Genomic DNA, 22,468 nt, shown 5'->3' with positions numbered 1-22,468 from the left:
CTTGGATCAGCCTATCCAAGTACTCAATCTCACATGGTAGAAGTGACCCACTATGGCATGGTGTTGCCCAGAGGCGGCAAACCTCCTTTTTATAAATAATGTATTTTATCACCTGACGTTTGTGTCCAATGAAATGAGGGACGGAAGTGTGTGTGGTCTTTTGTCTTGGGTGGAGCAGTTCTTTTAGGAAGGGATGGGACACAGTGCCACCAGCTGGTAAGATATATATATAGTTTTAATATGTTTAAATTGAAATAATTTTAAATAGAAAAAATATATGCATGTCCATGAGTATGTAAAGAAGTATTTTTGATGGTTTAAATACTTATTTTGTTTCTATTTATATACTAAAACGGTCTTTTTTGTTCATTGCCTCAGGGCAACATGGTGCAGTTAGACCCCTATTGTTCGGGCAATATCATGCTGGTGTGTATATGTGCTCGGATGCATAATTATGACCATGGTCAAGGTTTTAATTTACTATCTACTGATACGTACAGGAAATTAAATGGGGTGAAATATTTTTTCCCACAACATAAGTCATACCATAGAGGGATAACGGGCAAATGAACTTATCCTCTGCAGCAGAGGTGAATTCAGAACCTCGAAAGACATTTTCATCATACCACTTGATGGTTTTTCCGATAGCAGCTGAAGAAACTTTCTTGACATTTTCCAGGGTGACTGCCCTTCATGTTTTGAAGTAATTGGGCTTGACATTAACGCTTGTCCAGACCATAAAAATATATTACAGATTGAGACAAGTAGAATTTAATGGGGTTGTCCAAATATACAAGTGAAATAAATATTTAGCAATAAACACAGATTTAATTAGCTATTGTTGGAAATTTTAATAGAGCAGCTATGAGGAAAGTTTTACCAAAATACCACCAGCAAATTAACTTTCCTACCCAGGGAAATCAGACTCTTGACCATTGTTATTCACAAATAAGGAGTGGTTACAAACCCTTCCCCCACCCTGCATTTGGGAAGGCAGACCACACCTCAGTTCTGCTCCTCCCATCCTATAGACAACACCTAAAACATGAAGAAATGATCCAGCCATACATAGCTACATGTAACCTTAGATCGCAGGATGAAGGCCTTCTAATTGTACCTAGAATTTCTAAACAAACAGCCAGAGGCAGGGCCTTCTCTCATAGAACTCCACTACTGTGGAATGATATGCCAATTAAGGTTAGAAATGCAGACTATTATTGTGCTGGGGGAGTAGGGTCAGTTCTCCTTCTCCACTATAAATCCTTGTAAATCTAAGGAATCTTTTTTTAAACTTAGGAGGACATGTTTTAAACTTGGCCGACACCTCCGGAGGACCAGGCTTAAAAGACCCCCCACCCTCCCCCGGGTTGTCCCTGTCCTTGTCCATCTGGTCATGCTTCTGACCTGGACTAGGTTTAAAAAGACTCAGGACTCAGCCCACATGCATGTATTCATTAATACAATTTGGACTCTTAATATGTTCACCCAGCACAGCCAGAAGAGGACTGGTCACCCCTCTGAGCCTGGTTCCTCTCTTGGTTTCTTCTTACATTTTGGACTTCTTAGGGAGTTTTTCCTAACCCCTGAAATTCAACACTATTGTTGTTTGATACTTGGGGTTTAAGGCCAGATGTTTTGTAAAAGCACTTTGTGACAATTGCTGATGTAAAAAGGGCTTTATAAATAAATTGGATTGATTGATTAAAGAAACGGTTTCTCAGACAGTTCAATGCTGGAATGGATTTTATACAATGGATTGGCAGGTTTTCACTTCCATATTCAACCTCTCCCTGTCTTTGTCTATAGTCCCCACCTGCTTCAAACAGACAACCTTTGTCCCTGTACCGAAGAAATCTTCCATCACCTGCCTGAATGACTACTGCCCTGTAGCACTGACCTCCACCATCATGAAGTGCTTTGAGCGGCTGGTTAGACCTCACATCTGCTCCAACCTTCCCAACACCTTCGACCCTTTTAAATTCACATACTGCCCCAACAGATCTACGGACGATGCCATCAACTATACACACCGCCCTTTCTCACCTGGAAAAAGGCAACACATACGTGAGGATGCTGTTTGTGGATTCAATACTATTGTGCCTGCCAAGCATGTTCCTAAGCTCAGGACCCTGGGACTTAACACCTCCCTCTGCAATTTGATCCTGAACTTCCTGATGGGCAGACCCCAGGTGGTGAGAATGGACAACCTCACTTCCTCTGCACTGACCCTGAGCACTGGAGCCCCACAGGGCTGCGTACTCAGTCCCCTCCTGTACTCCCTCTTCACGCACGACTGCTTGGCCACACACAGCTCAAACAACATCCTCAAATTGGCGGACAACATTACCATCCTGGGTTTCATCTACAACAACAATGAGACTGCATACAGGAAGGAGGTAAGGGACCTGGCTACATGGTGCCAGGACAACAACCTCTCTCAATGTCTGTAAGACTAAAGAGATGATTGTGTAATTCAGGAAGCGGCAGAGGGGAGGTCATGCCCTCATACATATTGATAAGCTCAAATGGAAAGAGTCTCAATTTCTATGTGTGTTAATCAAGGATGACCTCATCTGGACCAGACAAGTGAACTCGGCAGTGAAAAACTGCCCAAAAATGACTATACTTCCTGAGGAGACAAGAAATATTGTTTGGCATGTCTGCAAAAACTCTCACGAACTTCTACAGGTGCACCATTGAAAGCATCCTCTCAGGCTACATTACTGCCTGGTACGACAGCTGCTTTGCTGCAGACCCAAAGTCCCTCCAGAGGGTGGTTAAGTCTGCAGAGCACATCATCGGCTGCCATCTTCCCTCCGTGCAAGGCATCTACTATACACAATGCCTGAAGAAAGCATGGACCATCATCAAAGATCACAACCACCCAGGCTATTCACACTGCTGCTGTCTGGGAGACACTACCAGAGCATCGGAGCACGCACTTCCAGACTCAAATAGTTTCTTTCCTCAGGCCATAAGGTTCCTCAACTAGTAACACTGATCCAAGATCATACTGATTACACATGAACATTCCAGTTGCTTTGATGTCCTTTCAGGTACTTTTATTCCTTTGCATGTAACATTCATATGCATATTACACTCGTGTCTAACACTCAATGCTTCTACCATACTGTTCATATTCGCCCGTCCTACCCTTTCAAAATTGATACCAGTAAAAACATTTTAAATCTATATTACTTCCATAATTCCATATCTACAATATTCAATACTACTACCAATATTGCTGCTAGCTGGCAATACTCTTTTTATACTGCTGTTATGTAAAGTATTATGTATATTGTTGCTTATCCTCTTGATATTTTTTGCTCTGTAAATTATTTTCTTCTTAATTCTCCCTACGTAGTTTCATAAGCTTATTGCACTCATATGTATCTATAATATTCAATAACTACCAATTGCTGCTACTTCACACATGTATTTTACTGCCATACTCGCTATATCTGAATGTTCAATAATGCAACCCAGATTGCTGCTACATCAATAATACTACCCAGATGTTTATTGTTGCTTTTATTTTATTATTTTCTGTTTAGCTGTATTTTTGCTTATATACTCCTTAACTCTCAGTACATAACTGTCGGGTGCCATGTCCCAAGAATTTCATTGTCCAGGATGATGCCGTGTTGTTCAGTGCATTCGACAAACAAACCTTGAGGCTTGAAACTTCTTGCAGCTCTGGTATATAAAGCTTCTTTGAGGCCTTGTTCACAGTTCATTCTGTGGCAGCACAATGACCAAACAATATACTGTAAGTGTGGCTCTTGATCATATCTTTGATCATGACACTGGTGAGGAGGAGAGAGGCCAGTAAACTGACAGTGAAGATGCATTAGAAGTGGAAGTTTCAGAAGTTGAAGACAATATGACCCAAACCAAGAGACAACCAAAGAGTCAATTGAAACTATAGTGATAAACATGACCAAGTTGGATGGGAGTTTATAAAGACAAATGGAAGGAGGTAGACCGGATAGACGTTCAAAGTTAGTAATGCAATCACTGTTGCGCTTTGTGTTCAAACATATAAAAAAAAAATCTGGATTTGTTTGTCCTTTTTTCACTAATATAATGATGCCAGTCAGTTTGGTCCAGGAACACAAATGTTCTTATTAACTTTGTGTGAATGGTTTGAGTATTCAAAACAATCTGTACATTATGCATTTTTTACTGATAAACAAGTTGTATGAAAAGTTAAATGACATTTTGCAATATACCACATTACTACTTACTAGGACTACATTCATTATTCAAGAAATGTTACACAGCATATGTTTTTTTTGTGCCAAACCTATTTGCCTGATAAATCATATGGATTTGTTTTTATCAAGCTACTTGCCACAGTCTGAGGCACTTTTATTGAGGTCATATTACGTAAATACAAATACAGAGGTTGATGGCCTTAAGGTCATGTGGCATTGTCCATAAAATCACAGAATTCCCTCCCTAATTGAGAAAATAGTATGTATCCAAAATGGTTTAAAGAGTTTACCTGGGTTGAAAGTGATAGGAAAATAAGTATTTTCTGCTATTGAACAAGAAATTGGACTCAAAAAAGTTCTTATCTTGCTCAACAAGGAATTCTTGACTGGATTCCTTACAGGAAGCAAATAAAGCAATTTCTGGACCTTGATTGCTCTCACAGGTATCCAAGCAGTCACAAGGAGTCCAAATTCCAGACAGTGCTGGCAAATTTCACCACCCTCTCCGAATGATGCAAGGCAGTAACATTTCACAACTTCTAAATGAATACACCCTTGAGTCTCCTTAAGCGGTGTCTGAAAATTTGAGAGCACAAATTGGTTTTATTTAGAGTTTATTAAAAAGGGTGTACAAAAACAACACTGCGTAGAAAACTACAGCGACAACAGCAAAGACACAGGCAAGCAGAGATAACTTTCAAGCAACCAGCACAATGCAACATTTGCTAAATATTCCTCTGACATTTTGGGAACAACCTTGTATTCGAGTAAACATCAAAGAAACACGCTTTCCTAGCCGATGACGCATAATCAGCTGATTACATTTTTATTTACACTGGATGCAATTTAAAACATAGTTAACTAGCTTACCATTCCACTGCAGGGGTTTCCACAGCTTATTTTTTCCATTGCATGAGTCATTGGCTGTTTGCGGTCAGATACAGAGAGTAAGATAAAGTTGTCTCTAGTTGTTTTGTGTCCCTATTGGATAATGTTAGGACATGGTAAACTGATCCTAAATTCAAGCAACAGAATCCCCAAACAGGGATGGCATTTCCTGTCCTAGCATGGGAGTGTGAATCAGTCTAGCTTTATACGCTCTGTAAACAGGACAAACGCAAACAGGAACATTCTGAGGCAGCTCTATATTGCCCAGGAGAAATCAAATGAAACACAAATGCCTACAGAGGAAGTAAACCACTCTCTTCGCGCACTTTTATTGCTTGTGCCCTACTGGTCAGAAGTAGCCTGACTCCATATCTGGAGGACCCTGGTTGAATGGTGGAGGAGACTGGTATGGAATTCTTGTAAAGAAAATAAGGAGAAAAGGGATTAAAAACATCTCAAACATACACAAATGGTGTATGCATATCCTAATATGTAAATGGAGGAATTATACTGCAATGGTGGTTCATATCAAGAAAGTAACAGCTATGTTTAAAGTGCATTTTTGTTTATCCAGTAATACTGATTGGAAGGTGTATACTGTTAGGGGGTGATCACGTCAAAGGGATTGGTTAGCCCTACAGCTGTGTGAGTTTGTTGTTCTGGGCTGTGAATATTGAAGTTTCTTTTTGAGAGTTGTTTTAGCTGTGTTACTCCAAGGTACCCTCCCCTCCCACCCAGGTGAGAAAGACTAACGGGGACTTCTTATAGAAACTTGCAGTCAGGTGTTGTGTTTCTTTGAGGGCTACAGATAGGACTAAAGAAATTAGAAGGGCTGAATAAATGTATTTGTTATAGCCAGGACCTATCCAGTTCATTTATCTATCAGTGGTAATAAAGGAGACGGGAAAACAAATGTACTGTATTGGGTTAGTCTCATTATGCTGCAACAGGAGGTCTTCTGTGTGAGATGTTTCCCACTCTCCTTGATTGTTTTATCAGAATTTTCCTAGTCCAGTTACACCCGCCTATTGGTCATGACATTGCAGGAGAGACAGCGGATTGTTCCCAAAGCTGAATGTTTTCATTGGTCGGACATGGTGCTGGTTAACAGCCTCCAGTTCAGACAGTCCAATAGCTGTCAGAGACAGGTTTATTCTGGATCAATTGGAGCCCTCAGATGGCCAGTTTCAATCGCCCTGTAGGGGGAGAGTAATAGGGTTAGAAAAACTGAAAATGGGGCGTGTCCCTGAATTAAGTGCTACATGTAGAATGATTTCCCCAGGTGGACGTTTGCTATGTTATTTGAAGCGATACCAGTTGGCACTGAAAACTACTCACCCTGCTTCACTGCATACCACTAGTGCTTGAGTGTCTTACTTTTAGTCCACCGACTTCAAAAACTGTTTTAAAGATATTTACCAGCGATTTAGATGGTTACATTCTGCTATAAACTGTCCACAGCTTATTTTTTGCTTGTTTTCTGCAATGAACCAGTTCACTCAACTCTAACTGAGTGACATGTGTCAAATGTTTGTAAACAGGAAGTTAAATGGCTTTCTATATTCACGGTTTGACACTGCTAAAGGAAAAAAATCCCACGCCTCTTAGTGAAACTGACGGGAGAGACAGGAAATTCAGCTTTTGCATTTTCACAACAGAAGCCGGACCAGATTTTGTTGAGAAATAGAACGTCTGCACTTAGGTACAAGTATGCGCTTTTTCATATTTCTTATTGAGAAACACTATAAATTTATTATTACTGTGAAAATATATGGTGATTTTCTGAAATTAAAATAAAAAATTAAATTTTAATTTTTAAAATTAAAATTAATATTCTACATGTAGCTGCTTTAAAAACAGCGCACTAAAACCCAGCCAGTCAGCAGCACAGATGAGGGAGAGGAAAAGGTATCTACAGACTCCAAACACACACACTGCAACAAGCATCCAATCCACAGACATCTGGTGTGATGAAAAGGAAAGATCTCAATCAAGAATTGCATTCAGTCACTGACAATAAGTCATCTAAAGCTTCCATCTCAAAGAGAGTAATAGTCTCTGAGACGTGATGGTCTGTGATTCAGTGACAGTCTTAGTCACTAAATCACAGACAGTCTCAGACAGAGTCAGACATCCTCAGTCACAGACGCCTTCACCCACGCACATAGACAAACAAAGCAGGTGGTCTCTTGCACAGAGGGGCAAATGGGTTTATAGTTACACGCATGGACACAGCCACACACACGGCTTACGGGGGTTAGAGGCGGTGGGTGTTAGACTGGTGGGCATTTACCAGGTGACACGGGTGGGCATTGTGCACCATGCCATGCTGAGCATTTACTTTCCATGCCAAGTGACCAATCAGCATTAAAACCCCACCTACCTGCCCACCGTCCCCCACAAATGGGCTGGCTCTGTCTAACAGCCTATCTGCAAACCAACCAATCAGACCACAGGATCAGGGCACAGAGGAGTGAAGGGATTCACGCAGACCACTTACACCTTACTTGTGTTCACTGCGTATATATGATCCCCATAATGGTGGCATTTGTTGCATGCAGTGGTTAATTTGAGCCGGATCCTGCCTGAACAAGATCCAATACTCCTCAGATTTTCCTCAGTTTCTCCTGGCACCAGTTTCTCCTGGCACCTACATTTCACAGATCCATTCTGCTACACATTACGTCTTTTTCAATCACTGTGTTAGCTTTACACTGTAAAAATTCTACTAAAAGCAATCAGAGTTAATACATTTGACTATTCCTGCAGCTTCTTGTAGCCCCAACACTGCCTTACAAGATTGTAAAAGGTTTAGTATTTTGTTTTCCGCTATTTACGCTACCAATGTGCAGTAGCCTATTCGGGTCGATATGCCAACCGGATCCAAGTCCCTCGAGCGCCCCAATGTGTTCTGGTACCTCCAGATTTACAAATTCAGCACTGGTGGCATGGTGTGTGTGTGTCAGTAATGGTCCAATGGTTCTTAGACATAGGCCTCTATCTTTCCTGTCTCTGTGTAGAGTTCTGGGACTTAAATATATGCTTGTTCATGTGATAATGTGCGCATGTTTAGATTTACCTGTTGTTAGTTGGGATTGAGACCTCCGTCGTGCGCCAGGGGTTTTGGAAGACGAGGAGAGAGTGGAGCCGGCACTGCTAGCCCGGGAGATGGGGAGGGGCACCGGTGTCACTGGAGGAGAGTCTGGCTGCAGACAAAATCAGTGAAAGAATTTCAAATGGAAATACCAAAGTTTCACTTCCTCTTTCAATCCCATTAAATTGCTATATGGTGCAATGGTAGCTTTTTTTTTAGGGCAGAGGGTGCCACAGACTGAGCACAATAAACTATGTAAGGTTTCAATATAAGGGCCCGCACTACTGTGTGAGTGCAACCCTCTTTCTCTACAGGATGTGTGCATGTCTTACCTCAAGGCTGTCATGGGTGGGAGAGGAGGAGGTGGAGGAGATCTCCCACTGCCTCCTGGGGGTGTTGCCCAGTTCAATTGTCCGTACCCGCTGGGCAAACTTCAGAGAGCAAACTGACTCACTCATGTTACTGACCAGGGGCGATATCTAGAGAAATAACAAAAATGAATATGACACAGGAGGCTGTTCCAGTTAAAGCATTACGAATGGTTAGAAAAGTTGAGCAAAGGTGCACTCCGGTCCCATGGTAATCAATGAAGTCTCTTCCTGAAAAGTCTCACCTTGCAAACAAATCATTGGCCTAGAACACAAAACTACTGACATCTGTTTCTAGCCTATTGAAAAAGCAGAGCATCCCCTACCCAAAATACCTTCTACTCACCTTATTTTCATTGGTATTGTGTTGGGTGGGGAAATATCTGAGACAGGGTGAGGTCACCGGTAAACCTTAGTTGCTACTTTTATATTATTCTGGTTAAGAGTGAACAAGAAGGGAAACAATTTGAACAGCCTCTCCCCAAACCTCCCTCTACCTCTCGTCCTTCCAATCCTTCTCACCTGCACCATCATCAAGGTCTTGCTGTCCCCGCTCAGTGAGTCGGACAGCAGGTAGGTTAGCCGGGAGTTCCTAAAGGGCACATGGGAGTGGCGGCTCCGGAGCGCATTGATGACGTCACCCAAAGCCGACAGGGACTTGTTGATGCACTGGGCCTCTCGCAGACGGCTGCCCTCAGCTCCAGACTTGGCTATCCGCTCTGAGCCAGCCAGGTCAACCAGGTTTAGCTTACCTAGAAGGGGTGCGCAGTGGTCAAATCCTAAATAAGTGGGTATGTTTGACAGACGACAGTTATCACTCATGATGGAATTGTTTTGTAATCACTTGACATGGTAGCAAAGGACTATTCAAATGCTATAGGTTTTACCAATAAAAAAAAGTACAATCTAGTATACTGGTTCACCAGCAAACAATGACCTGTTCTGTGTTTTACATTACTCCTCATTTGTGTAGACACAACATTTTAGTTATTGAGGTTAGGGTTGAAGACTTTTTTTTCTGCACCCCACATGGATAAAAAAAAATGGCTGTGTGTATATAAACCGATCAGCCATAACATTATGACCACCGGCCTAATATTGTGTAGGTCCCCCTTTTCCCAAAAAAAACAGCCCTGACCCATATGGACTCCACTAGACTGCTGAAGGTGTGCTGTGGTATCAGCCACCAACACATTAGCAGCAGATCCTTTAAGTCCTGTAAATTATGTTTGTCCAACACATCCCACAGATGCTGAATTGGGTTGAGATCTGGGGAATTTGGAGGCCAAAGCAACACCTTGAACTCGTTGTTGTGTTCCTCAAACCATTCCTGAACCCTTTTTGCTTTGTGGCAGGGCGCATTATCCAGCTGAAAGAGGCCAATGACATCAGGGAATACGGTTGCCATTAAAGGGTGCACATGGTCTGCAACAATGCTCAGCTAGGTGGTACGTGTCAAAGTAACATCCACATGAATGGCAGGACACAAGGTTTCCCAGCAGAACATTGCCCAAAGCATCACACTGCCTGTATGCATAAATATTATATATATATATATATATATATATATATATATGACACATTTCAAAAAAATTCAGAAACCACCAAATTATTCTTATATCATATTCTCTACATGGCAGCCATTTCATTCCAGTGTCTGTTAAATTCCAACACAGGCACACCTCATTTTACTTAGAGGTACTGATTAGGTCATTACCTGAACCAAATTTAATGAGGAAAAGTATAAAAACCACTGCTGTGGTCATCACTATCCTCTTGCAATAGGACCAGCTGGATGGCAAAAACAGTGCAAGTGCTGTTGTGGAAATTCTGAAACCTGATGCATTCTTACTGTTTAAAGGACTGAGTCCCATTGTTTGGATGTGAGAATGAATGAGTTACTAGTTAGAGATGCTGACAGGGATTTGGTATTTGTCCTAGGGGGGCATCCTGACCGGCACCAGTAGGTTGTAGGGTTAATCATCTGCCGACCTGTAGGTTGTCTAGATGCTTTAAGTTTCCCTCAAGGGTTGAGAAAGTTAACCAGATGGGGGAAGACAACATGTCCCTTGTGTCAAGCCCAGGACATGTGATAGAACAAAGGGCATGTGTTTGATTGACATGAGACCGATGGGCAACAACTTACCACACCCCTTTTTCTATGTAATAAATACGGATTGTTCATGTATGGAGTTAGAGACTCCTCGGATGATTATGTATGTAAGCGTTTGACGCGTCTCTCTTATTTGCAAATAATAAATTAACTGTTAATTTGTGCCAAGAGAACTTTGTCTCTGTTCCTTACTCAGAGTGTCGATACATGGAATTACCATCACAGTGCACACACACACACACACACACACACACACACACACACACACACACACACACACACACACACACACACACACACACACACACACACACACACACACACACACACACACACACACACACACACACACACACACACACACACACACACACACACACACACACACACACACACACACACACACACACACACACACACACACACACACACACACACACACACACACACACACACACACACACACACATCTTTGGTACAGGTATTGTGCACTCCTTTACTAACTGTGCCTGGTAAAGAAAGTGTTGCATGTGCGTACCTTGCGTGCGGTGCCCTGTGGAAGAATTGAAGCCCACTACGGTGATGATGAGGAGCGCATGGGAACGGGAGCTGTGTTCGTTTAGATTGGTGCAAGCCGTGGCCCTGTTCATGTGACCCAGCTCAAATACCTACACAAAGGGCATAGGACAGGGTTAAAAGTCAGGGCTCAAAGTAAATAGATACTCAGTCATGCATTATTCACATGGCAGCAAATGTATGAATGCAATTTTTAAATATAGTTGCAAGCAAAAATGGGACATGGCCCTCCTACATGTGTTGTGGAATAGGTCACCAGTTGTACGCTGGAAAGGTCACACATGGTAAATCGTGTCTGTGCACATGGAGGTCTGTGCTATCCAACGGTACCCTGACCGCTCTAAGGATATGCCTCCCCAGGCCATCACTGTCCCAGCGCCAAACCGGCCATGCTGGATGATGTTGCAGGCAGTGTAACATTCACCATGGCGTATCCAGACACTTTCACATTTGTCACATGCTCAGTGAATCTGCTCTCATCTGTGAAGGGAACGGGGTGCGAATGGCAGACCTGACAATTCTGGTATTCTCTGCCGAATGCCAATCGAGCTGCACGTAACTGGGCTGTGAGCACAGGTCCTACTAGAGGACATCAGGCCCTCATGGAGTCTGTTTCTGACAGTTTGTACAGAAAAATGCACACCAGTAGCCCTGGCAGTGCTCCTCCTGTTCCTCCTCACTCAAAGGAGAAGACACATGCCCTTCTATGGCCATGTCTAGCACTCATGTAACGGTCGTCTCCTAGTATCTCCTACATTATACTGTGATGATTACGTGTTCCCTTCATTTTTTTGAGCAGTGTATGTTTCACTAAGTGTGTGTGATTAAGAGAGAGACAGCATATGTTGTCTCCTTCATTGTATCACCTACCTTCTATTGTCCAATGGACTTACATTGAACATCCTTTTAACTGATGTCATTGTTTTGCCATCTTGCAACGTTTCTCCCATTTCTTATCACCCTATAGGGAGGTACTCATGAGACACCTATGTACCGACAGTCAGTCGATTTTAAGTTCATTTTTATAGTGGTCATTGGTGTAAAGTGCTAACTTTGTGAAATCATAATTTAGTAGATTTTTAATACAACAACTAGTTATCAACTCTGTTCAGAAGTATGGCGTAGAGTACAGAAATGTACTGGTGAGTAAATCTGATGTATGGTTCAGAAGAAGAGTTTTAAAGGCATTTATTAGCATTAGCTTGGGTCGAACATGGTCCGAATTCTGTCAGCTGGTTTCTTTTGAGATATCGACCAACAGATAATGTACACGGTGAGACATGGGGGTGCTATCAGCATGCACAATGAACATGAAGTGCAAAGGTTATTGTTACGTAATGGTAGGCACACAATATTGTGCATACTTTTTTCAATACTGATTGCCGATTTTATCCGCCATCTTGCAATGTATCTCTTATTCCTTATCACCCTATATGGAGGCATGTATATCGCTGGCCAGGTCAGAGTTAATGTTGAGTGGAAGTTCTACAGGTTTCATGACATTTTCACTGTACAGAAACATCCAAGAGGGCGGACATGATAGGTTCATGAGACAATTCTGTAGCTCCTGGGGAATGAGGCATGCACACCTAGAATCCATATTCCAGGTCAGTCGGGTTGGAAATGTCATCATTGTGAAAAAAAAATGTGGAGGAATCATGTTGGGTCTCTTTGTGGTAGGTACACGTGGTGTATATTTTGTGGTCCAATTTATATCATTTTTCACCAAGACTGAGTTATTCAGCAGTTTCAAGGAATACTAACAATAGGATTTCTCCTTCGGGGAATGCCTAAGAAAATACTAACAATTACAATAGGGTTCCTCCTTCCAGCGGACCCCTAATAAAACACTAAACACAGACACACAAACCAAATATACAGACTCACAAAGTGCTGCATCAACCAATGGAAAGTTTTGGACTATAAAAAACAAACAGAGTCAATCAGTTAAATTAGTTGGATTCTATTTCAGTCAGTTATGTCAGCTAAATGCCCCATGTCCTTTAAAAAGTTTTATAAATAAAAATGAAGAATCAATTCACCAGAAAACTGTGGAACAACCTTGACAGTGGGCTTTGTCATTAATCAAAAAATCTAATCTAGGTTAGTGCCAAAAACCTGGTATATTGCAAACATTAAAATACATTAACAATCACATATTTCATTTTTATAAATGAACCCAAACTGACCTCAAGAAGCATTCAACTCTCACACATTAATCTGTATACTAGAGGTAAACACCGTCTTGGGTACATTCTGCTGGTTCAGGCAACAGGCTCGGGAGCCATTTAAGTGTTCAGGATGGAAATTAAGCCTCAGGATGAAAGAACCGTGGGAGCAATCATATAAACCTAAGCAGGGTGGTTAAACAACGCCCAATAACAGCTTTCTGTATGCATATTACATTTACTTGAAAAATTTCACTAAATGGCAAGTATTTGCTTGCATTTGAGGATTTTTGGCCAGGAATACCAGTGGACACATTTTACTCTGTGTTAGTCACAGATGGCATGTCACAGAGAACAAACTACCCGACAAACCCGACTGCCTGCGGGAGGTCTTACCCGATTGATGTCCTCTGGACTTTTGACAGTAAAGTTAGTGAGGCCTGGAACATACAGTTGACCACTACCATCTGGATTCATCTTGATGTCTAGCTTCTCTCCCTGGTTGTCCCCCAACAGGTTCCTACAGGATACAACCACATTGAGTTGTCGTTTATACAATTCCCACACAAAGAATAAAACAGTTTTAAATAGGGTATATCATGTTCATTTGAGATGTCCTATGATGTCTCCAAAAACATTAAAAAAACCATTCAGCAGATAGATAGCTGTATATCTAATGGCAGGTTATTTGAAAATAAAAGAAACTAACATATTCTCTTAAAAGGGTTTGGGCACTGAAGCTGTATCAGTTAGAACAGCTTCAGTGCACCTTGCCATAGATCCTGGAAGACTCCATGGGCCCCAATAATTAGCTTCCTTTCAAAGGCACATCCCATCTTCCCTAGCAAACTAAAGTTGGCCAGTAAATTAATAAACATCTAAGTTAGACTGGATGTTAAGTGAACACTTGTTTCAAGTAGACATGCCCCACCTTCACTCGGTTCCTGTATTTTGTAAGTTACTTGAACACACTTGAGTTTGTTGACAGTTCACGATAACTGGGATTAAAAAAAAGGCTTCCCATCAAGCACTTTGACATTCCACCCCTCTAATTCACTTATTGTGCAAGAACTGCTGAACAGCTTTGGCAGAAATATCACACCGATGTTCAGAGGTTACAAAACCAAGGGGTATAGGACAAGAGGAGATCTTGTTCACACCAGTTGAACCAAGTTCACTTAGAGCAGGAACTGCCAAATCACACAGACTATGTTCATCAAAATGTGTGTTAATAAGGGCTCTTCCTTTGCTTAAAAAAGGAACCGGAACACTGTTTGCCTAAAATTAGAAGTACCAGAATGCCATTCCGGACCGTTCTGGCCCAAATCAAGCACTGATGGCCACATAATGGCTCATCCACTCAAATTGCTTACTCACATAGTTGAATGAATGGCTCCTACAACAGAGTCTGAGCCTCATCTAAGTCATGACAATGATTTAACAAAGAACACACAAATTGTGTTTTACCATTTCAATGAAAATCACACTATATTTTAGGAGGTTTATGCAGGTAAGCCAGGAAGTGAAAAGTTTCAAAAACGTTTTCTGGTAATTGTTAATAAAACAAATTTAAAACAGCTAAGTAAAAAAATATTAAAAACTCAAATATTGAAAACTGTGACCTTGCTTGACCTCTGTTATTGTGCAAACTTTGAGAATTACCAATCACCTGACCTGATGAAAAGTTGCATGTGCACACAAAACACCGCCCCACACACACCCACACAAGTCCTCACCGTAGGGTTTCGTTGTAGATCTCCACCATGCTAACAGTGATCTTGTAGTCCCAGTCGGGTGCTTTCTCTGTCACCTCGGAGAACAGTAGTCTGAGGGCTCTCTGGTTAATGCCTGGATCCTTAGGCACACCCTAACCGATGAGACAGGCAAGATATCAGCTATAATGCACATCCTCATTTACTATATTTGTATTAAATTTGTCCTATGTGAGAGCATGAGAGACTGTGGCTTTCTGTGACTACCTCCATGGTATAGGTCTTTCCTGAGCCTGTCTGTCCATAGGCGAAGATGCAAACATTAAATCCATCGATACAGGATGTCACCAGTGACTGTACCTCCTGGAATACCTGGTTGAACAAGCAGAGGGAGACATTTGGGTCCTTTCCTTCATTTTAGATGATTGGAAAAAACTGATGGGCCTTTTCTCCATTTTACTCTTCCCTGTGGTTCAATCTTTTAGATCAGTAACGGTAAAGACTACGGAGTCAATATTTTTACTGACCTCCTCCTGTGTGGCCTGAGGGTGGAAGACCTTGTCCAGTTCGAAGGTCATCAGTTTGCCCTTGTTAGAGAGGTAGAGAAGGGCATCGTCCTCAGGGTCAAAGCTGACCATGTTTTCCGCTGAATCTTGCTCCCCCTGGCACACCGGACGCACCCGACAGAACACCCTAATGTTGCCTGGTTAGTGGAAGCAGACACACAACAATAGTATGACAAAGTGCGTAAGAACTGTTATGTATAAAAAGGTGCCTGTAAACAAGCTACCTAGCATGATCTACATACACTTGCTTTTTTAAACTTGTGGGGAGCAGAAAAAGCATTCCCTATCCCAAACGTTAACCTCTAATGCTTAAACTGAACCTAATAATGAATTATTTATCATCATCCCTAACCCCAGAAAATAGCTTTTGCTTCTTGGAGACCACTTTATTCCAAGATTGCACAACCAGGATCTCTGACAACCAACCACCCACCCCTTCCAAGAAACTGAATCAAGGTTGAAGATCAGAGGGCCATACCTTTGAGGCGCACCAGCTCATTGTGGCATTTCTTCCTCAGGTTCATCTCTCTCTTGTACTTGCGCAGCAGCTCCTGGTTGGCACTGCTCACTTCGCCAATCACCTGGCAGATCTCCTGCTTGGCTTCAGTGATGGCCTTCTCCAGCATGAAAGGGAAGTCCTGTACCTGCCTCTTCAGACAGTTGTAGTCACAGGTGAGGGTGCGGAGGGCGGGCTGCAGGGTCAACAGGTTCATACGTACACCTGGTGGAGATGGGGCCATGTAAATAATAGGTAAATATAAACAAATATTTAAGACACTTGATAATAAAAACACCCCAGTACACAGCCTTGAAATTGAAACAAGGGCCTCCTTTCAGTCCCCCAGTAAGAAACATGCCTTTATATGCCCTAAGGAATTCTGACATTGCAAGAATCTCTCATCTTTATCGGGTCGCGGGGACAGCAGCTCCAGCAGGGGACCCCAAACTTCCCTTTCCCGAGCCACATTTGCCAGCTCTGACTGGGGGATCCCGAGGCGTTCCCAGGCCAGTGTCGAAATATAACCTCCACCTAGTCCTGGGCCTACCCCGAGGTCTCCTCCCAGCTGGACGTGCCTGGAACATCTCCCTAGGGAGACGTCCTGGGGGCATCCTTACCAGATGCCCAAACCACCTCAACTGGCTCCTTTCGATGCAAAGGAGCAGCGGCTTTACTCAAAGTTCCTCACGGATGGCTGAGCTTCTCCCCCCATTGCGAGAATGGCTATGTGCAAACATACTTACAACAATTTTAAACAACATTATGACCACCTGCTAATATTGTGTAGGTTCCCCTTTTGCTGCCCAAACAGCACTGACCCATCAAGGCATGGACTCCACTAGACCTCTGAAGGTGTGTTGTGGTATCTGGCACCAAGACGTTAGCAACAGATCCTATAAGTCGGGTTGTTGGGCCTCCATGGATCGGACCGGTTTGTTCAGCACATCCCACAGATTCTCGAATGGATTGAGATCTGGGGAATTTGGAGTAAACACCTTGAACTCGCTGTTGTGTTCTTCAAACCATTCCTGAACAATTATTGCTTTGTGGCAGTGCGCATTGTCCTGCTGAATGAGAGCAATGCTATCAAGGAATACTGTTGCCATGAAAGTGCGCTCATGGTCTGCAACAATGCTCATGTAGTTGGTACGTGTCAAAGTAACATCCACATGAATGGTAGGACCCAAGGTTTCCCTGCAGAAAATTGCCCAAAGCATCACACTGCCTCCGCTGGCTTGTTTTCTTCCCATAGTTCATCCTGGTTCCATGTGTTCTCCAGGTAAGTGATGCGCACACACTTGGCCATCCACGTGATGTAAAAGAAAACGTGATTCATCAGATAAGGCCACCTTCTTCCATTGCTCCGTGGTCCAGTTCTGATGTTCACATGCCCATTGTAGGTACTTTTACAGGTCAGCATGGGCATCCTGACTGGTCTGTGGCTATGCATCCCCATACGCAACAAATTGCGATGCACTGATCTTATACCTTTTGTATCAGTACTAGCATTAACTTCTTCAGCAATTTGAGCCAGTAGCTCGTCTGTTGGATCGAATCACACGGGCCAGTCTTCGCTCCCCAAGTGCATCAATGCGCCTTGGCTGCCCATGACCCTGTCACCACATTTCCTTCCTTGGACCACTTTTGATAGATACTGACCACTGCAGACCGGGACCACCCCACAAGGGCTGCAGTTTTGAAAATGCTCTGACCCAGTCATCCAGCCATCACAATTTGGCCCTTGTCAAAGTTGTTTAGATCCTTACGATTGCCCATTTTTCCTGCATCTAACACATCAACTTTGAGGACAGAATGTTGACTCGCTGCCTAATATATCCCACCCAATGACAGGTGCCATGATAATGAGATTATCAATGTTAATCACTTCACTAGTCAGTGGTCATAATATAATGGATGATTGGTGTATACACATATGCCTACACATACAAACATATTGGGTATTCATTTTGCAGGTTGGCCTACCAGCAAGGTTCTCATGCACAGCCTTCATTTCACTCTCTGCCCTTACGAAGGCCTCCTCAATCACTCGGTTCTTCTCGTCCTCTAGGTTCTGCATCTCAGCCTCCAACTGGCCCTGGGCCCTCTCCATCTCCCCTTCGTACACGAGGATCTACAGAGAGCAGAGAAAGAAATTAGAGGGTTGGACATGGATTGTAGGAGATTTCATGAGACTACAAACACACCAGGTGTGTAAACAAATGTTTACTACCACCTAAAAGATTAACCCCAATTGATTCTTCACAAGGTTCTTTGTGGGAACCATTAAAATAGTTTGATGAACCCTCCCAAAATGGTTCCTCAAAATAACAAAGGTGGTTTCAATTGGGAGAATTCCTGAAGGTTTGTTTTTGAAAGTTAGCTAATATTCCTTGCCACTTTTGTTGTTGCCAAAAACACAGATCTTTCAGGTATCCCAGACAATCCATATGCAGATGGATTTATAGCGGAGTCGCTCATTGGTTATAGCAAAATAATGTTCAATAATTTTCCTTGACAACAAATGCAGCCTTGAAATTAGAATTGGATTTATGAGCACTAAAATACATGCCAATTTATCTGGTTGGAATTGCATTATGTATTTAACTTGAAAATGTTGACAAGAGCTAGCAGGCATTACTGACAGATCTCCTTTGGACAAAGAAAACAATGTTGCTTATTACCAATCAAGATCCAAAAAAGCATAATTGTCGATTAGATAGCAGCTGTCAGTGTAATTAAATCAGGATCAAATCCTGTTCCCGTGAAACTAACTGAAATAAAGTTCATTTTTGAAGACAAAAAAAGCCCAGACTCTTTGGAACACGACATGGAGTATACGAAGTTGAATGTAAGCTAAATAAAAGAATAGCAAGGCTAGGTGTGTGGAGCTAAGAGCTAAAAGCTAGCATAAATGCTAATTCACAACTGTAATTCACACTACTCAAAAAAACTAAGGGAACACATCGGGTCTTTGTGAAGGAAACACATGAAAGTCTTTACTGTACATTGTGTAATTCGTTGAGAACATAATTATGTAAAAACGGTCAATGGAAACCAATATCACCAACCGATTGAGGAATGGATTCAAACTCACACCCAAAATCTAAGAAAACTATTGAAATTACAGGCTGTTCTAACTTGCGTGAATTTCATCACAGTAACTCATAATATGACCTCAGTAGTGTGTATGGCCCCCATATGCCTGTATGCACTCCCAAATACGTCTGGGCATGCTCCTGATGACACAGTGGATGGTGTCCTCAAGGATCTCCTCCCATACCTGGATCAGGGCATCAGTGAGCTCCTGGACAGTCTGTGGCGCTACCTGGCCCAGAGCTTCCCAATTGGATTGAGGTCTGGGGAACATGAGGGCCAGTCAATGCCATAAATGTCATCCAAGAGCTGCTTATAAACCCTGACCACATGAAGCAAGAAACCCAGGGTCCACTGCACCAGGGTAGGGTCTGACGATGTGTCTGAGAATTTCATCCCAGTACATAACATTAGTCAGGGTACTGTTGGCTAGCACATGAGGTTGCAGGCATCATAACGTTCACCAGTGTATCCAGACTCTTTCACGTCTGTTACATGGGCTCAGTGTGAACCTGCTCTCATCTGTGTGGAGAATTGGGTGCCGATGGCCCGGCAAATTCTGGTGTTCTCTGGCGAATGCTAATCGAGCAGCACGGTGCTGGGTTTGCGAGCACAGGTCCCACTAGAGGACGTCGGGTTCTCATGCCACCCTCAATGAGTCTGTTTCTGACGGTTTGGTCAGAAACAGGCACACCAGTAGCCAGCTGGAAGTCATTTTTGTAGGGCTCTGGCAGTGCTCCTCCTGTTCCTCCTCACACAAAGCAGCAGAAATTGGTCCTGCTGCTGGGTTGACGTCCTTATTTGGCCCTGTTCAGCTCTCCTCATGTAATCTCCTCGTATCTCCTCCATGCTCTTGGAGGAGACAGCATATCTTCTTGTGACAGCACATATGGATGCGCCATCCTGGAGGAGCTGGACTACCTGTGCAACCTGAATGGGCTACAGGCACCATGGTACCGGTATTGACAAGGACACTAGCAAAATGCAACACTAGAGAAGAATCAGTCAGGAAGGATAAGGAGAGACCTGTGGACACCACTAGCAAAACGATTCCCTTTTTTTGGGTTTTCTTGCTGTTGCCTCTCCAGTGCACCTGTTGTCACTTTCATTTGCACCAAAACAGGTGACAATGGTTAATAATCGCTTATGATTCCTAACTGGACAGATTGATATCCCTGAAGTTTAATTGACTTGGTGTTACACTGTGATGATTACATGTTCCCTTAAGTTTTTGAAGTAGAGTAGATCTAAAAGCTATGAGGCTTTTGAGCTATTGGATTTGAATGTCCCACAATGTCTCTGCTAAAATCAGAAACACGGAACTAATTTCAGAACTCATTACAAGTTAGCTCATTAAAACTGCAGGACAGTTTTAATGAGCTAATTCATTAAAGTTTGCTTCTTAACTCATTACAAGTTTGCTTCTTAACTGCAGGACACAAATTGTTTCACAATTTGTTGTGAAGCATCAATATGGCTAATAGCTAATCTTAAACAATCATACACTGCACCAATTCAAGAGTCTCAAACAGTTCTGTACACTCTACGCTTGTCACTACAGCAAACCTTTTTGGACAGGGATGAAACCATACAGATGGGCAGAGTTACAGGGGCGGGGGGGCTGAGACACAGGAAGAGATGTACTGTGAAAACAGGAAGCACTATGAGGGGTTTTATGTGGCTATCAAGGAGGCGGGGCCAACCTTGGACAACCTGCAAATGACTTCGCCATTGCCCCTGCCGACGGCCTTGGAGAGCAGGCCACATATACGGCCGCGATCTGCACACAGCTGGAACCAAACGTAGAGAGGGGTTAACATGGTGTTACCATGGACCATGCAACTTCTGAGGAAAGGATTAGGAAGGAACTATTTACCTCTACTCAGAGTAGGCTGTTACTAGGCCATACAACCGTAATCTACTACAAGGGGTGAGTGGAATTGTTCAATTGCTTGTACAATGGGTAGGAAGTGAAGAAAAATAGCAGACCAACGGTCTTCTGGGTACAGAGGGTTGTGTGTTTGTGTGTGAGTGTAGTAAATGCATGTTGGTAAATGTGTACCTGTGAATTTCCTTTATTCCATTATAGCTGATATCTCGCCTGTCTCATCAGTAAGGGTGTGCATAAGGATCCGGGCATTAACCAGAGGGCCCTCAGATTGCTGTTCTCCAAGGTGACAGAGAAAGCACCCGACTGGGACTACACGATCACTATTAGCACAGTGGAAATCTACAACAAACCCTACAGTGAGGACTCGTGTGTGTGTGTCTGTACCTGAGCTCGGAGCTGGGTGCTGGTCCTTTGGGACTCATGCAGTTGAACCTCCAGCTCTCGGAGAAGCTGCCTCTGCAGGGACAGCTGCTCCTGCAGGTTGGCACTCTTGGCCTGGGCCTCAGCTAAATCCTGCTGGGACCCTGGTGAATCCAGCTCCACTCTCTCAGTCACATACTGCAAGGGATAGATGCAGAGGAAGAGTGGTAGAAAGCAGGAGAGGAGGATATATATATTATTTTTTAAATCAGGGCAGGCAATCTTGAGGCAAATCCTCCACCAAAATCCCAGTCTAACAAATCCCTGATTTTGTAATTTGTTAAACTAATAAACAGTAAATAGGTGGACAGCTAACACAATATGGGTTACCCTTCCTATAACTTAAGTGAAGGACATTCCAGTTAATTCAGGGACTACACTGGCAGTTTTTTTGTTTTTTTCCCTCCAAGGAGCACATGCCACTAAGCTGAACATTCAAAGCATATGGAAATACATTTTGGAGAAAAATAAAAAGATTTGGGAAGAATTTTGTCTCTAGTGTTGACAATTCACCCCAAGAATTATGTTGACAGTAACAGGTAGGTAAGAAATATACTATAAATGTATATTGCAGGGTTCTCCAAACTTAAAAAAATTACACATTTTGTGAGCCACTATCTTTTGCATTCAACAAGGCACATTGTTCTCTCCCCTGCAACCTACCATTTGGCCCTTATTGTACAAGAGAAAGTAATACACTACTTTATGTCAATTTACTCTGATACATAAATTGTTTTTCAGTTGTATTTTCCTAGGATTGGGACTGATTAATATTACAAATACTCAGATTTTTTTTTATGGTAGCCCATTTCAATGATTCAATAACATCAGAAGAACAGAAGGCCTGGATTTTTTTTGTGTGT

The 22,468-nt window shown here is 42.7% G+C and overlaps 1 protein-coding gene across 9 annotated transcripts in view; it reads right to left on the bottom strand.

Annotated features, from left to right (window-relative positions):
• Positions 1–4,814: 4,814 nt before the first annotated feature.
• The window catches only part of kifc3 (kinesin family member C3), an 88,115-nt gene continuing 70,461 nt past the window's right edge, over positions 4,815–22,468 (bottom strand). For 6 of the 9 annotated variants that reach the window (XM_034296441.1, XM_010864221.4, XM_010864216.4 and 3 more), the window contains 14 exons: positions 21,570–21,743; positions 20,998–21,084; positions 18,185–18,332; positions 16,181–16,423; positions 15,664–15,839; positions 15,404–15,508; positions 15,161–15,291; positions 13,821–13,944; positions 11,219–11,348; positions 9,090–9,319; positions 8,532–8,678; positions 8,185–8,311; positions 7,489–7,535; positions 4,815–6,301 (listed from right to left, as the gene is read on the bottom strand). In XM_034296441.1, coding sequence (XP_034152332.1) covers positions 6,293–6,301; positions 7,489–7,535; positions 8,185–8,311; positions 8,532–8,678; positions 9,090–9,319; positions 11,219–11,348; positions 13,821–13,944; positions 15,161–15,291; positions 15,404–15,508; positions 15,664–15,839; positions 16,181–16,423; positions 18,185–18,332; positions 20,998–21,084; positions 21,570–21,743 — 1,878 coding nt within the window. In that variant the 3' untranslated portion in view covers positions 4,815–6,292. Of the gene's footprint in view, positions 6,302–7,488; positions 7,536–8,184; positions 8,312–8,531; positions 8,679–9,089; positions 9,320–11,218; positions 11,349–13,820; positions 13,945–15,160; positions 15,292–15,403; positions 15,509–15,663; positions 15,840–16,180; positions 16,424–18,184; positions 18,333–20,997; positions 21,085–21,569; positions 21,744–22,468 lie in introns of those variants that run through there. The other 3 variants (XM_010864217.3, XM_010864219.4, XM_020055351.3) reach the window with 3 other exon arrangements.

This window comes from Esox lucius, chromosome 2 (genome assembly GCF_011004845.1).
Source record: "Esox lucius isolate fEsoLuc1 chromosome 2, fEsoLuc1.pri, whole genome shotgun sequence".
NCBI classification, from domain to species: domain Eukaryota; kingdom Metazoa; phylum Chordata; class Actinopteri; order Esociformes; family Esocidae; genus Esox; species Esox lucius.
Note: the sequence above shows the minus strand (reverse complement) of the source record. Positions and strands in the feature narration are given on the sequence as shown.